Raw genomic sequence first — 17,395 nt, 5'->3', positions numbered from 1 at the left:
CAATGTGAAAACTCAGTGTTTGCTTGAAAGAGTCATTTTGAATACTCATGTTCAGTACATGTATGATGAGGTTAGAAGTGTTGTGATATTTGAAATGGAGGCAGTTTTTAAAATGTCATTATGTCAAGGTTTATTAGGAAAAGTTCTGGACATTGTGTATGGAAATTGTAAGTGCTTTACAATGTAATTTCAACAACTAGCCTACATGACTCAACAACTACAGAAGCCAATTTTACTAATCACGTTCATCAACATATTGATTCTTAATCCAAAGTAGTTATTGTAGTTAGAATTTTTAAAAATGGTGTGGATTAACTCATTATCCAACGCTTGAAACGTGATTTGGCCAATCTATCCCGTTTTCAACATGTGGCTGTGATGTTTCTTTTTAGGTCAATCATTTTCAGTCAATATTTTTGTGTTTACCTCCTACCGTCCACTTAACCACTATTAGCTATTGTAGCTTTCCAGTCTCAAAGATCGTACATGGCAAATCCATTGATTTATATTTTGCAGATTATTCCAAATCTGCCACTTCATCTTCACCATCTACTTGTTTCTCTTCAGTTCAGCTGACCAATAGCCTGAAAGCAAAATAAACACAATTTAAATTTGAAGACTGTATCTGCATATCAAATAATAACAGTCGATGCTTCTCTATCTAAAGTGTCTTTAGGCGAAAGGCCACAGAAGAAAACGGAACACAAGCCAGACAATTAAGCAATCAGTTTTGCCCAACTCAGGGCAAAACACTACCCCTATAACTACGCCACTTACTCCAATCAATCAAATTGTACATCAGCCGATGTCACAAAATACAGATTTTTTATTTTTTTTCTAGATTAAAGATAAATGCACTCTACTTATCCACAACACACTTCACAACGTCCTCTTCCCCTAGACCTACAGCTGCACCTCCTTTCCTGTACTACACACCTGGGACGGGGAGAGGGGCCGTGTCAGAGTTTAGCAGATTGAGAGGAAGCAATACCGAGCAGCATGGACACGTCATTGGCTGAGGTGAGCCAGCTCCCGCCGTCAGCCACCATAATGTGGCCCGTCACATAGGAGGAGGCGCGGCTGGCCAGGAACAGCACGCTGTGGGCCATCTCAGTCTTGTTGCCAGCCCGCTGCAGCGGAATGGATGAGAAGGCGCCCATGCTGTCTGCTCTGTTGCCACCTGAATACAAGGGGGGTGAGAACAAGTATTTGGGGCAAAGAAAAAATGAGACTGAAGAGGACTTAATTTAGTTTACCTCTCCTAAGGCTCTGCTCTTGATACCTTTGACCTCACTAGCATAGAAATAACCCAGAATTACCCAGATCTACTTAAGTGTATACAAAAACATACTTCATTAAAAAGGTAGAGAAGAGTGGCAAGATTTATCACTAAAAAGTATGTGTGGCCATGTGGGAGTTCGGCACACGGCTTAATCAATCAAACATGTTTATCAAATCCGAGCCAGGCAGCCAGAGATCCTTACCCAGTCTACGGAAGCCCTCTGTCCCAGAAATAGGACCTGGTGCCAGGGTGTTAACCCTTACCCCACTTGGTCCCCACTCAACAGCCAGGTGCTTGGTCATGGCATCTGGGGGAGAGTGATGTGAAAAGGGTAGTGGGATGAATAAAGAGATGGGAAGTTGTTAGTGGGCTTGCTGTTATATCTGAGAAATAGTGCCGAATCAACAAAAGACTACAGCTACTTCTACCAAATACATGGAACCACATAAAAACATAACAATATAGTAACAATCATATACAGTTGAAGTTGGAGGTTTACATACACCTTAGCCAAATACATTTAAACTCAGTTTCACAATTCCTGACATTTAATCAGAGTAAAAATTCCCTGTCTTAGGTCAGTTAGGATCACCACTTTATTTTAAGAATGTGAAATGTCAGAATAATAGTAGAGAGAATTATTTGTTTCAGCTTTTATTTCTTTCATCACATTCCCAGTGGGTCAGAAGTTTACATACACTCAATTAGTATTTGGTAGCATTGCCTTTAAATTGTTTAACTTGGGTCAAACATTTCATGTAGCCTTCCACAAGCCTCCCACAATAATTTGGGTGAATTTTGGCCCATTCCTCCTGACAGAGCTGGTGTAACTGAGTCAGGTTTGTAGGCCTCCTTGCTCGCACACGCTTTTTCAGTTCTGCCCACAACTTTTCTATAGGATTGAGGTCAGGGCTTTGTGATGGCCACTCCAATACCTTGACTTTGTTGTCCTTAAGCCATTTTGCCACAACTTTGGAAGTATGCTTGGGGTCATTGTCCATTTGGAAGACCCATTTGCGACCAAGCTTTAACTTCCTGACTGATGTCTTGATATGTTGCTTCAATATACCCACATCATTTTCCTTCCTCGTGATGCCATCTATTTTGTGAAGTGCACCAGTTACTCCTGCAGCAAAGCACCCCCACAACATGATGCTGCCAGCCCCGTGCTTCACGGTTGGGATGGTGTTCTAAGGCTTGCATGCCTCCCCCTTTTTCCTCCAAACATAACGATGGTCATAATGGCCAAACAGTTCTATTTTTGTTTCATCAGACCAGAGGACATTTCTCCAAAAAGTACAATCTTTGTCCCCATGTGCAGTTGCAAACCGTAGTGTGACTTTTTTATGGCGGTTTTGGAGCAGTGGCTTCTTCCTTGCTGAGCGGCCTTTCAGGTTATGTCGATATATGACTCGTTTTACTGTGGATATTGATACTTCTGAGCCTGTTTCCTCCAGCATCTTCACAAGGTCCTTTGCTGGTGTTCTGGGATTGATTTGCACTTTTCACACCAAAGTACGCTCATCTCTAGTAGACAGAACGTGTCTCCTTCCTGAGCGGTATGACGGCTGTGTGGTCACATGTTTATACTTGCGTACTATTGTTTGTACAGATGAACGTGGTACCTTCAGGCATTTGGAAATTGCTCCCAAGGATGAACCAGACTTGTGGAGGTCTACAATTTTCTTCCTGTGGTCTTGGCTGATTTCTTTTGATTTTCCCATGATATCAAGCAAAGACGCACTGAGTTTGAAGGTAGGCCTTGAAATACATCCACAAGTACACCTCCAATTGACTCAAATGATGTCAATTAGCCTATCAGGAGCTTCTAAAGCCATGACATCATTTTCTGGAATTTTCGAAGTTGTTTAAAGGCACAGTCAATTTAGTTTTTAGTAAAACCTTCTGACCCACTGGAAGTGTGATACAGTGAATTATAAGTGAAATAATTTGTCTGTAAACAATTGTTGGAAAAATTACTTGTGTCATGCACAAAGTAGATGCCCTAACCAACTTTCCAAAACTATAGTTTGTTAACAAGACATTTGTGGAGTGGTTGAAAAACAAGTTTTAATGACTCCAACCTAAGTGTATGTAAACTACCAACTTCAACTGTAGTTATAACACTGTAACGTTTCTTACCGTTGGCAGCCTTGGCAGAGCCAGCATGCACCTGGAGAGCCTGACCCCTGTAGCCAAGGGTGGCAGAGATGTTTACAATGGCACCCCCGTGGTCCTGAACACAAACATCAGACATGATCAAGTCTATCTATCCATACATTTTACCAGAAGTATGACTATCTGAGGTAATAGCACAACAATGAAAAACAAACAGGAATATCCATGCAAGTCATGCGAAAAGGTAGGTAGTTAGATTGAAGGAAATTGATTGAAAAATCTCAGTGCATACTGAGAGTGTGCCGTACCTTGAACCACTTCTCATAGACCACCTTGCTGGTGTTAAATGTACCCATGGTGTCTATCTCCAGGACTGTCTTGAAGGCATTGAAGGAGAGGGAGGTTGCAGGGCACAAGAAGTTTCCAGCAGCATCTATAAAATAAAATAGATCGCTAGACATTTCCTTACATATTTCAAACAACCAACATTAACACGTTCGAAATTGGATATTAAAATGAAAGTGTACAAATGTAAAGAAAGACTGAGATTGAAATATTGTGAAATGCAAATCAAGTTATAAACGTAACAAAAATGATTAAAGGCAGAACAGATGATGACTTCGTGATCTGAAATAGGCCTATATGATAACAGTTGATAAAGAGAGATTGACATAGCTTGAGAAAATTCAATAATTAAAACAAAATGACACTGCTTTCACCCCATCATAGCTTCATTAAAATCAATTTCGCACACAATTTCACAGCAGAGCCAATTTCATTTCAACCCAACCTACAATGTTAATGTATGGGTGCATGCGCATGTCTGTCTGTGCACATGTGTGTGTTCTACATACTATTAATGAGGATATCAATCCTGCCCAGCTCTTTCAGCGTCTCGTCCACTGCAGCGGAGATGGTCTGGGGCTGTCGCACGTCAACGGTCAGAGGGAGACAGTGGCGTCCTGTCGCTACCATCAGCTTCTTAGCAGCCTGGAAGAAAACACAGACTATACATCAGCATGATAAATCAACATTTATTAAACGTTTATTCAACATCGTTTTTTTTTTGTTTGGTCTACTACACGATATAAGGGTAGCGACCTCTGTCAGCTTTTCCAAGTTTCTGCTGGCAATCACTGTGTCACAGCCGTGCCTGAAAGATACAAAAGGTGAGAGGTTAGGGGTGAGGGGCATGATGTTCCGTGTGTGATGACATGCGGCATAAGGTTTTAGTTGTCTCTAATGGTGGTTTGCGGATGACACAAGGAAGCTTTAGGTAGAACACAGTGGCATAAGGTGAGCCGTCCCAGGTGTAGGCAGGGTACAAGGCCATGGGAACGTGATAGATGAGGGGTGAGGGGTGCAGGGACATGTCAAGTGAAAAGTGCAAGGTTAAGGCTGAGATCATGTGATGTACCGAGAAGCCAAAGCCAAATGACAGAGGCATCATTCAAGGTCTTAGGTGAAGAGTAACATGCTCTATAGGTAAGAGAAGATAGGCAGACAATGATAACCCAACCAGAGGGTTAAAGTACAGTCTCAGGGAGCATGGAGTAGTACGTCAAGAGACTCCAGGTACAGTACCTCATGAGCACTTCAGCTATGCGCAGTCCAATTCCAGTTCCCCCTCCAGTTATGAACGCCACTTGGTCTCTGTGAAAAGATATTGTTAAAAAATGATGTTAAGTACCAGTATTATACAAAGCGCCCTATGTCTGTCAACTTTTCCTATTACATCACTTATGGTGATAACATTTCCCTATAAAATCTACTGGGCATTGCTTTTGTTCCAAATGACAATGCACAGCTCAAGTACAGTTGGTACGTTAAGGTTGTATTTCCACTTACTTGAGTAAATCTGGACTGTAAATGTGAGTGTATGAAGTCATGCAGTCATCTGTGTCTACATCCTCGGGCAACTCTCTCACCCTCTGTGGTTCTGCCATACTGATGTTCCTGCCTGGCTGGAACAAAAATATTCATTTATTACACTTCTAAGGCACACTTTGTGCAATGTAGCAATCGCTGGGATATATACTGCATTGCAGACCGCAGCGGAAGAAGCATGGAAGAATTTAAAGTTGACAAAGTAAAGCCAAAGATTTTTTTTATAACCCCAAGATAGACCACAGCCAATCGTTTCCAATGGGAGCAAATTAATCATAGTAGGCAGAACAAGCACGAGCTAACGAGATCCTACTGGCGCGTTCTAGCATGTATTTGCATATTTCGGTTAGAGAACGCTTAGTCTGAATCTCAATTCGCCCTTGCACTACAAAACAACGCAATTTTTTTTTTTACTTTGGCAAAAAGCACTATGTTCGTAACATATTTTAGTTTTGCGAACAGAAAACTGTATTGAGATCAAACGTTTCATCGATGAGAAAATTTGCAGAATGTCGTCCAAAATCCATCTCGCTCCGTCTTCTCCCACTGCCGGCCACTGGGCTTCCTCGCATCACCATATTTGGTGTTGAGTGAAACTCCAACCGGATGCTTCAGATTTCTACATCCGGTAAAACATCTGGCTCATTGTTCTATCTATGGTAAAGTTGCACTCACCGAAAGTGTTGTTGTGTTTTTCTGTTGTAAGCGTTTGCTCTGTAATGACACCGACGCACAAACGTCTCTCGACGACCAAATGCACTCTGTTGCAGATTAACTTCACAAATTGTGACTGAAGACGTTTACAAATTCACTAAATTGTCAAACAGCAAATTTGCTCTCTGGTCATGAAAATACTGTACCTTGAACCTATTTTTTTGTGAAACGACAAGTGCATTTTGGGATATGTAGTTCAAGAGGGGTCTGTTCAAGAGCGCAAATGTCAAACTCATGCTGTCATTCTGTACAGGAGTTTCCCATCCATGCAGAGGATAGAAAATGTGTTCTTTGCTTATTCATAAAAACGCTGGGATAGAATATCTAGTGTTGTTTTTTTTTGTTGAGATGCTTAAACTATACTGAAACAATTTATATATATATCTATCTATCTATGCAACATGCAATAATTTCATTTTTTTTACTGAGTTACATTTCATATAAGGAAATCAGCCAATTGAAATTAATTCATTAGGTTCTAATTTTCCCATGACTGGGTAGGGGTGCAGCCATGGGTGGGCCTGGGAGGGAAGTCTGAAGTGCTGGTGTGCAATAGTCTGTGAAGTGCCCTTGCACTACTAAACATCACAATTTTTTTCAACTTCAGCAACAATTAAAGTACTAAACTTAGTCCACTATGTTCGTAACACATTTACCAAGACTGGACAGGGGCGCAGCCATGGGTGTTAGTTGTTTTCCACAAAAGGGCTTTATTACAGACAGAAATACTCCTCAGGTTAATTTCGGTGACTGGTCTCAGACAATCCCGCAGGTGAAGAAGCCAGATATGGAGGTCCTGGGCTGGCGTGGTTACACTTGATCTGCGGTTGTGAGGCCGTTTAGACGTACTGCCAAATTCTCTAAAACGATGTTAGAAGCGGTTTATGGTAGAGAAATGAACATTAAATTATCTGGCAACAGCTCTGGGGGACATTCCTGCAGTTAGCATGTCAATTGCACACTCCCTCAAAACTTGAGACATCTGTGGCATTGTGTTGTGTGACAAAACAGCACATTTTAGAGTGGCCTTTTATTGTCCCCAGCACAAGGTGCACTTGTAATGACTACACTGTTTAATCAGCTTCTTGATATGCCACACCTGTCAGGTGGATGGATTATCTTGGCAAAGAAATGCTCACTAACAGGGATGTAAACAAATTTGTACACAAAATCTGTGAGAAATAAGCTTTTCGTGCGTAGGGAAAATTTCTGGGATCTTTTATTTCAGCTCATGAAACATAGGACAAACACTTTACATGTTGCGTTTACATTTTTGTTCAGTATACAAATGCCTCAAGGCTCACACAGACATGATAAACATGTTTCTAAAGTCTACCTCAAGGCAAGAATGAATAAATCACTGCAGAACCTTCAGATAAGATACAGAAATAAAAAGGTTTTTCTAATTGTTCTCATTGTCAAAAGTGTTTCAGTAACACTAACATTCTAGGTGGCCATTAAAGAATATAAAGCATTTATTAAATGTATCTGTGCATGTTTAGGGAGAGCAATAACAGTCTCTCTTTTATGGCCCTTCATAACCATATGTAAAAGTCTTTCTGGTATTCCACTTTACAAAACATTACCTGCTTTTCCAAATCAGAGGGATGAGGAAAACCCTTGATCTCCTATTACCCTCAGCTTTTTAGGATGGCACCAGGGAGTGTCATTGCTGGTAAACTGACACCAGATTTGGCTGGTGAATGGTATTAGTTTCCAGGGATCGATGCTCATCAGAGTACATTCGGATGGTGGATGGCTTTCTCTCAATCTGAATTTAGGGATTTTATTGACAGGAAGAGCCCTGTGAAATGGATCCCTCAGATAGTTCAGGGCTAATATATCCAAAGCACTTAGGCTGTATGTATGCCAACAGTATCCATTAATGCATGCCAGCCTGGACAGTTTTATCAACAGTTTTCTGACTCCAGATAGTGAGGTGATGTGTTGTTATAAAGCAACAATGTAGCTACAGGAAAACATCAAGACATGTAAGTAACATTTTTGGTGAGACACAGTCAAAGCTTGCAGAAGCTCTGTGGGGGTTAAGAAATGTTTTCTTTGGTCTCCATTTTCTTCATTACATAAGTGGTCAAAATGTGTTTCCCTTGGAGTTTGATAGCTCCCCACTAGGTGGTGGTAATTGGCAGATTACAGTTTTTAAAACACTAGCAGAGCCTGTAGAATGCTAACCCTCTTCCTCACAAACAATTAATAATACATAAACCAGCCCAAACAAACATGACAGGGTTAAAGCATAAATACAGCTCCAGATTCCACAGTATGTGCTTATCTAAATCATGTCTTGTGGGAGAAATCCGAGAATATATATTTTTAAGTTTTGGATGTATAATGCAACTCTAGGTATCTCATTATTGCGTATCCACTTCTGACTCCGACTGTCACCCTAGTATTGTTAGATTAGCTCAGTGAATAATAGTATAATCAACGATAAGCAACTGCTTCTCCCGAGTGGCGCAGCGGTCTAAGGCACTGAATCTCAGTGCAAGAGGCGTCACTACAGTCCCTGGTTCGAATCCAGACTGTATCACATCCAGCTGTGATTGGGAGTCCCATTGGGCGGCGCACAATTGGCCCATGGTCGTCCGGAGTAGGCCGTCGTTGTAAATAAGAATATTTTCTTAACCGAATTGCCTAGTTAAATAAATGTTAAATATAAAAAAATAATGACAGGGGAACCCTTTTCCTTGAGCCTCATCATGGCCAGATGAGGCAACATTATACTGTACCGCATTACACACAGGCTCAAGCACATTGCATGTGTTGTTCAGTTCATAACACATTACAATTGTTTTAATAACAGTGACTTTCATATCATTCCGTCTCAGAGTATCTGGGCATGAAAGGTTTCCATAATTATTCAAGACCTTCAATTAACATTAAAATATAACTTGACATTGGTTGGAATGAAAACCTGCTCCCTCTGGAACCTACTGTAAGCCAACACTCACTGTGCTGTTGGACAAGTCACTTCTGGATCATTGCCTCGAGAACATCTCCAGATGTATGAACATTGGACAACCAGGTGAAATCAAGCATTAGTCTGTAGCATATGCATATGTCTCACGAGCCATAATCGAAATCGCCAACTAGCTCCGATTTCATATTGTACATTCTCTTGTCGAGAGAAAATGGCGCCTATGCAAAGTCAACCGTTCACTGTGACTTCTTCCCATATCGGGGCTCATACTGCAGGGTTCATTCCTGTTTGCTCAAGCACTGACAGTGGGTGCTTGGCTCTGATCTTTGTGTCTGGGTCTGTGCTGGGCTTCTCTTGGGCCCCATTTGAGGCTGGCACTGCTGCTGATGGTGCCTGCTCCAGCCCCATCAGCCTGGCACTGGCCTCCCACAGCCTCCGGGACACCTCCTGGTCGAGGGCCTTGGGTGCTGGCTCCTTCTCTATCATGACGTCGTAGTAGCAGCCCGTAACCCCCTCCAACTCCTCGGCCACGGCCAGATAGACACTAGGCTGGGCCCCCAGCTCTGGCCCCTTCACTAGGAGGGTGAAGAACGGACCTGCAGGGAGAGGCAGAGACAGTAGGGGTCATTTGGAGCATTTTGTGAATAACTTTTCCTGAGTGATTGGGAGCTTCAACTATGACCTACTGAGCCTATTCATCTAAACTGTTATGATGGTTTAGCAAACATTTTCACGTGAGTGGATCTCTAAGTGTAATAGACAATGAGAAGGCAGCGGACTCACTGAGCACTGAGCTGGAGAACTGCGATTGGTGGAGGCCAGTGTGTCTCCCCAGCTCTGTGGCAACGACCCCGGGGTGTAGGCAATTCACAGTGACCCCAGTACCTGTCACAACAAAGATTAAGAACACAGTAATCAATACTGTAATCAATAGAAAATACAAACCCAACAACTCAAAGATAACAAACCTACCCAAACAGAGTACAAACCTATCCACCCACACACAGAGCTACTGGACTTACCTTCTAGCCTTAGAGCCAGTTCTCTTGTGAATAGAACGTTGGCAAGTTTGCTTTGGCAGTAGGCCCGTTTGGTGTCAAACTTCTTATTGTCCCAGTTGAGGTCGTTGAAATCGATCTCCCCGACGATGTGGGCGAGAGAGGTCAAGTTGACCACTCTGCTAGGGGCAGAGTCCTTCAGCTTTTCCAGCAGCAGATTGGTCAGCAAGAAGTGACCTGAACAGAGGAACACAGTAACATGAACATATGACAATGTCCATATGCTCCTATATTATAGCTATGTATTTATAATACAATGTAAAGCAACAGTACGAAATAAAACCCTGCAGAAAGTGCACTCTAGGTGGGAGTATTCGGGAACTCAGAAGCTTACCTAAATGGTTCACTCCAAACTGTATGTCAAACCCATCCTCTGTCTTCCCTGCTGGACATCTCATCACTCCTGCGTTGTTTATCAGCACATCCACATGCTTTTCCTCTGCAACAACATGAAGAAAACACAGAGAGAGAGAGAGACACAGAGAGAGAGAGAGACACACAGAGAGAGACACAGAGACACAGAGAGAGAGAAAGACACACACACACACACACGTCTGAGAATAGGGTGTAGCTCAACTCATAAAGGTGCAAAAGCTGCTAAAGTGGCCATTACTTCCAATGTGTCTCATTTGAGTTGATGTCTCTCCAGTGCGTATTTTAACTCACCTTGGTTGACTCTCTCTGCAAACTGGCGGATGGATTTGATGGAGGCCAGGTCTATGTGGCGTGCGTAAACATGAGGATTCAGTGTCTGCCCTCGGATCTCTTTGGCAGCCGCCTCACATTTCTCCATATCCCTACACCCCATAATGATTCGACCACCTGATTGGATGGAAAAGGATAGGAAATGGGAAAAAGTAGCTACAGTTGAAGTAGGAAGTTTACATACACTTAGGTTGGAGTCATTAAAACTCGTTTTTCAACCACTCCACAAATTTCTTGTCAACAAACTATTGTTTTGGCAAGTCGGTTAGGTCATCTACTTTGTGCATGACACAAGTAATTTTTCCAACAATTGTTTACAGACAGATTATTTCACTTATAATTCACTGTATCACAATTCCAGTGGGTCAGAAGTTTACATACACTAAGTTGACTGCGCCTTTAAACAGCTTGGAAAATTCCAGAAAATGATGTCATGGCTTTAGAAGCTTCTGATAGGCTAATTGACATAATTTGAGTCAATTGGCAGTGTACCTGTGGATGTATTTCAAGGCCTACCTTCAAACTCACTGCCTATTTGCTTGACATCATGGGAAAATCAAAAGAAATCAGCCAAGGCCATAGGAAAGAATTGTAGACCTCCACAAGTCTGGTTCATCCTTGGGAGCAATTTCCAAATACCTGAAGGTACTACGTTCATCTGTACAAACAATAGTATGCAAGTATAAACACCATGGGACCACACAGCCGTTATACCGCTCAGGAAGGAGACGCGTTCTGTCTCCTAGAGATGAACGTAGTTTGGTGTGAAAAGTGCAAATCAATCCCAGAACAACAGCAAAGGACCTTGTGAAGATGCTGGAGGAAACAGCTACAAAAGTATTTATATCCACAGTAAAACAAGTCCTATATCGACATAACCTGAAAGGCTGCTCAGCAAGGAAGAAGCCCCTGATCCAAAACCGCAATAAAAAAGCCAGACTACGATTTGCAACTGCACATGGGGACAAAGATCATACTTTTTGGAGAAATGTCCTCTGGTCTGATGAAACAAAAATAGAACTGTTTGGCCATAATGACCATCGTTATGTTTGGAGGAAAATGAGGGAGGCTTGCAACCCGAAGAACACCATCCCAACCGTGAAGCACGGGGGTGGCAGCATCATGTTGTGGGGGTGCTTTGCTGCAGGAGGGACTGGTGCACTTCACAAAATAGATGGCATCATGAGGAAGGGAAATGATGTGGATATATTGAAGCAACATCTCAAGACATCAGTCAGGAAGTTAAAGCTTGGTCACAAATGGGGCTTCCAAATGGACAATGACCCCAAGCATACTTCCAAAGTTGTGGCAAAATGGCTTAAGGACAGCAAAGTCAAGGTATTGGAGTGGCCAACAAAGCCCTGACCTCAATTCCATAGAAAATGTGTGGGCAGAACTGAAAAAGCGTGTGCGAGCAAGGAGGCCTACAAACCTGACTCAGTTACACCAGCTCTGTCAGGAGGAATGGGCCAAAATTCACCCAACTTATTGTGGGAAGCTTGTGGAAGGATACCCAAAACATTTGACCCAAGTTAAACAATTTAAAGGCAACTATACCAAATACTAATTGAGTGTATGTAAACTTCTGACCCACTGGGAATGTGATGAAAGAAATAAAAGCTGAAATAAATCACTCTCTCATATTGTTCTGAAATTTCACATTCTTAAAATAAAGTGGTGATCCTAACTGACCTAACACAGGGAATTGTTACTTGGATTAAATGTCAGGAATTGTGAAAAACTGAGTTTAAATGTATTTGGCTAAGGTGTATGTCAACTTCCGACTTCAACTCTAGGTAACTCATAATTAATACTAAGGTAGACATTCTGGCTGTTTTCTCAAGCAATTATGCTTGCTTCAATAACTTGTAACAACTAGCCAATCACAAAATAGTAAAGACAAACATGAAATAATAATAGTAGAACTATAATAATAGCCAGTGACCAGAATGGAATATAATTGCATTGTCTAAATATGTGCTCTGTAGCCTACTAATAAGCCCTTGAGTAAAATAAGTGGTTAGTTGCTGCTCTGATGTAGCCAAATGCTCTGTACCTCTCTTGGCCAGTTCTTTGGCTGTCTCTTTACCAATCCCAGTGTTGGCTCCTGTTATGACCACGGTCTTCCCTGGTATTTTAGCCTTACTGGGACAAGGGCCTCCAGTAACATGGTTCCTATGGGGAGAATGACACAATCATAATTCAGAGTGACACACAAGCTGTAAGAGATGGTTTAGAAAGATTTTGGCTACACATTACAACATGCAATGCAATGTTAAATAGCACTGTGCATTATATATCTTTAACTGTGACACTGGCAGTTTCATAACATCAAACTCCTGATGGATTGGGGAGCTTTGTCAACCAGGTGCATAATACTACAGAAGCATCAGCTGATGGCAGAAGGTATAGTTGTTAAGATTCTTCTAGCTTTTTGAGAAGGAATTTCTTAGGCTACTCACTTCAATAAAACAGCGCACCCAAACACTGTTCCAAAGACCGAGACGGGCAGAATATATTTGCTCATCGTTTACGAAGGTTTACACACACAAATAACATAAGACAGGCTATAAAACCGCGAACAAAGAGGAGACTTTCATAATATCCTCATGGACAAGGTTAAAGGCGCATGGTAATACACGTCAAACAGTTCACAGGCGTCTGACCAATCACAACGAAAACATTCGCCAATAGCATTATGGGACTTATAGTGTAATATATATATATATTTATTTTTTTATAACTGTGGCGTTACTCTCTTGTAAGACAAAATGTTGAAGGTGCTATGGAGAGAAATAGTAATGACGTATTTTTGTAGGCACTGACTCCACAATGGTTAGTTGGACAAAGCTAATGGGGAATTGAATGGCGTTTTTGTAGGGTTTTTGAATAAACCCCGAAAATAAGGGCTGTGGTTAACATAGGCTTAGGAGATCTTATACATTTTGTTCTATGACATCATCTTCTTCAGCTAGAGAGGAAGAGGAAGAGCGAGGCCCAATTCAGCGGAGATGCATCCACCAATCTAAAGAAAGGATAGGCAGGAAATAGACAGCCCATAGTGCTGCCTTGTGGACAATGAATCCCATTATTAGGGCCAAAAACTAAACTTAAGAACCAGAAGTATAAAAATAGCACATATAGAACAGATCTACCTCTTCTTAGACTTGCTTTCAATGAGAATGACAGATTTATAACTCACATGTGCACAAAAAGATACATATTGCAGCTTTAACCACATAATTAGTCATTAGAATACTTAATAGGAACTCTATGATGTTAACATTCTAATTCAGCAAATGAAGAAGAACTAGGCTTACTTGGTATTAAATCAAAGTCTTTGGAGTAGGTGTCCCAACTGACGAATACCCCTGCAGAAGCCTGAAGTGCGGTGTGACATTTTGATATTCCCACTCTTGTGATGGGTTATAAACTAGTGTGTGTACATGTTTCCCAACTGTTCTTTTTTTTGGATCGTTCGTCAGTTTTTTTGTGCTTTTTAAGAACAACCATCAATTAAATCTTTGTGAAAGTGTAGCACTAGTTCTACAGCTGCACCATTGAGAGCATCTTGACTGGCTGCATCACCGCTTGGTACGGCAACTGCAAGGCACCCGACCGCAAGGTGCTACACAGGGTGGTGAGTACGGCCCAGTACATCACTGGGGCTGAGCTCACTGTCATCCAGGACCTCTATACCAGGAGGTGTCAGAGGACGGCCCAAACTATTGTCAAAGGTTCCAGCAACCCAAGCCATAGAATGTTCTCTCTGCTACTGCACGGCAAGCGGTAACAGTGCACCAAGTCTGGAACCAACAAGACCCTGAACAGCTTCTACCCACAAGCCATAAGACCGCTTAACAAGACTGCTAAATAAATGATCAAATGGCTACCCAGAATTCCTGCATTGACCCTTTTTTGCACTGACTCTCTTGCATTGACTCTATGCACACACACTGGACTCCACCCACCCACACACTAACACATACATACAAACCACTGGAGGCTGCTGAGGGGAGGACGGCTCATAATAATGTCTGGAATGGAGTAATGGAATGGCATCAAACACATGGAACCATATGTTTAATGCATTTGATACCATTCCACCTATTCCGTTCCAGCCATTACTACGAGCCCGTCCTCCCCAATTAAGGTGCCACCAACCTCCTGTGGTAAACACACACACTACATATGCCCACACACACAACGCGCACACATGCATACTGACGCCATACCAACACTCACACTCACACACACACACACTTTTCATACTCACCACACACGCCGCTGCTGCTATTTATTGTCTATCCTTTTCCCTAGTCACTTTAGCGTTACTATATGTACATAGCTAACTCAATTACCTCGTACCCCTGCACATCAACTCGGTACTCGTACTCCCTGTATAAAGCCATGTTATTTTTACTTATTGTTTTGCGTTATTCACTGTGTATTTATTCCTCGTGTCACTATTTATATTTTTATCCTTAACTCTGCATTGTTTGAAAAGGGATCCATAAGTAAGAATTTCACTGTTAGTCTACACCTTTTGTTTACGAAGCATGTGCCGAATAACATTGGATTTGAATATGTGGTTATTGTACTAACATCTACTGTAGGTGTTACACTATCTCTGGTAGGTGCCTTTAAAAAAAAACCTTTAACAGTCACACCCACACAGGGCTTTGGTCCAGTGCAAACAAAATACATTTTGGCTTTTATTATTCTTTCCTTATTATGGCTCTAACGCCATTATTATGACCTCTTGCTCGCTCGCTCTCTCTCTCTCTCTGTCTCTCTCTCTCTCGCTCGCTCTTGCTCTTGCTCTCACTCGCTCTCTCTCTCTCTCTCTCTGGTACAGGGTGACCCCCTGTCCGCATTGTACATTAGGACATGTCTTATTGATGTTCTCTAAAGAGATGCTGATGATCCCAGACACGTCCTCTCAAGCTGACCCAACATCAGTGGAGTAAACAAGTCTCCTATGCTGTCAGAACAGCTCAGTGTCTAAGCCACATTTATAACCAGGGGTGCAACTTTCACTAGGAACAGGGGGGAAATGTCCCCCCCACATTCTGAAATTGCATCCCCCCCCCCCAGTTTTATCATTGGAATGTGATACAAAACGAGGCAACAGTGTGTTTTAGGACCATGCGGACACCTCCGAGTGGTCAGATAGGCTGTTTGGAGTGTTTATCCGACTGGATAAAAAATATATTAAAAAAGTATGTCCCCACCACTTCTAAAACCAAAGTTGCACCCCTGTTTATAACACACATCTAAGCTCTCCATATCTAGACCACCCTCCCCTTGATCACTCTCCTCTTGGTATATAACACTGGGACATTACAAACAATGTATGGGGCAAGGATGGATATCCACAGACCTTCTTGCACTGGCATTAGGAAATAGAGAGAGACAATAAAGGCTAGGAAGATTACATTTCATGATGACATTTTTTGCCAAGCTTTGATTTATTTTCAGAGGAATTAGAGAACAAATGTAAGCATGACAGGCCACTGATGTTATTATATCCTTTTAGAAAGAAAAACAGTGCAGTGAAACAGTCCACTGTTTTATAGTTCACTTTGCTGAACAAGAAAACAAGTTTGAGAACAGAGAGAAAGGAGGCCACCCCTGTAAATGAGAGGAAGAGGTGACACACAAAAGTGAAAACTAGGACAAGAGCAATGAAGGTCTGGTGTCTGAAAAAAGAGGAGAGAGAGAGAGATGGAGGAAGGAAGGAAGGATACAGAGCAACTTCTCTGGAGAGAGAAAGAGTGAGAGAGAGAGGGAGAGAGGGGAGAGCAGACAAGTGGTGTTGCTCTATTTGTTCACGGCTCAAGCCCCCCTGGACTTACTTGACCCACACCGCTCCCTGTTGTCAGTCCACAGTACTTGACCTTCAACATGATTTATGACAGCCTAGTTCTCACTCTCTGCCTCACTGCTTCTTGCCCAATTCCCAAAGAGTGTGAGAAGTCTTGAACTTATCAAAAGGTGAGATCATCGAACTGATGATACTTCATCAACGAACTGTCTTTTCAATACATGTTACTTGAACAGGAAAAGACTGCAATAGAATACCCTGAGGTCACTGATATTGTTTCAAGACATAGGTAGAGGCAGACATACTCTCAGTACTGACATACACTCACCGAACAGTTTTATTAGGTACGCCCATCTAGTACCGGGTCGGATCCCCCTTTGCCACCAGAACAGCCCGAATTCTTTGGGGCATTCTACAAGGTGTCGGAATCGTTCCACAGGGCCCTTGGTCCTTGCTGACACGATGGCATCACACAGTTGCTGCAGATTGGACGACAGCACATTCATGCTGCGAACAGCCAGTTCCATCTCATCCAAAAGATGATCTATTGGGTTGAGATCTGGGGACTGCTCAGGCCACTCAAGTTAACTGAACTTGCTGTCATGTTCCAGGCCATGTTTTTTCACTCCTCATTTGTCCAGTGTTGGGGATCGCTGGAGCCGCTTCTTCTTGTTTTTAGCTGATAGGAGTGGAACCCGGGGTGGTCATCTACTGCGTTAGCCCATCCATGACTGAGGAGTTGTGCATTCCGAGGTGCCGTTCTGCACACCACTGTTGTACTGCGCCGTTATTTGTCGGTTTGTGGCCCGCCAGTTAGCTTGCACGATTCTTTCCATTCTCCTTCGACCTCTGTCATCAACAAA

At 42.3% G+C, this 17,395-nt stretch overlaps 2 protein-coding genes across 4 annotated transcripts; both read right to left on the bottom strand.

Moving 5' to 3' along the window:
- Positions 1-104: 104 nt before the first annotated feature.
- decr2 (2,4-dienoyl CoA reductase 2, peroxisomal) lies at positions 105-6,171 on the bottom strand. 3 transcript variants are annotated; one of them, XM_029709870.1, is made up of 10 exons: positions 5,963-6,171; positions 5,249-5,364; positions 4,985-5,053; positions 4,502-4,553; positions 4,255-4,390; positions 3,709-3,833; positions 3,425-3,518; positions 1,485-1,589; positions 937-1,180; positions 105-584 (listed from the first exon to the last, which is right to left on the bottom strand). In XM_029709870.1, the coding sequence occupies exons 2-9, from the start codon at positions 5,344-5,346 to the stop codon at positions 960-962; spliced, it is 900 nt and encodes a 299-aa protein (XP_029565730.1). In that variant the 5' UTR covers positions 5,347-5,364; positions 5,963-6,171; the 3' UTR covers positions 105-584; positions 937-959. The 3 variants fall into 3 exon arrangements, with proteins under 3 accessions (XP_029565730.1, XP_029565719.1, XP_029565725.1); XM_029709859.1 differs by having other exon boundaries at positions 992-1,180; XM_029709865.1 differs by having other exon boundaries at positions 992-1,180; positions 5,249-5,360.
- A 2,532-nt stretch (positions 6,172-8,703) lies between these two features.
- LOC115159790 (retinol dehydrogenase 13) lies at positions 8,704-13,365 on the bottom strand. Its single transcript, XM_029709849.1, has 7 exons — positions 13,168-13,365; positions 12,762-12,880; positions 10,667-10,822; positions 10,335-10,439; positions 9,965-10,177; positions 9,726-9,827; positions 8,704-9,538 (listed from the first exon to the last, which is right to left on the bottom strand). Exons 1-7 carry the CDS (start codon positions 13,230-13,232, stop codon positions 9,207-9,209), a joined length of 1,092 nt encoding a protein of 363 aa, XP_029565709.1. The 5' UTR covers positions 13,233-13,365; the 3' UTR covers positions 8,704-9,206.
- Between the last annotated feature and the right edge of the window lie 4,030 nt (positions 13,366-17,395).

This window comes from Salmo trutta, chromosome 2, assembly GCF_901001165.1.
Source record: "Salmo trutta chromosome 2, fSalTru1.1, whole genome shotgun sequence".
NCBI classification, from domain to species: Eukaryota; Metazoa; Chordata; class Actinopteri; order Salmoniformes; family Salmonidae; genus Salmo; species Salmo trutta.
The sequence above is the reverse complement of the archived record's forward strand: the minus strand, read 5'-3'. Positions and strand labels throughout refer to the sequence as shown.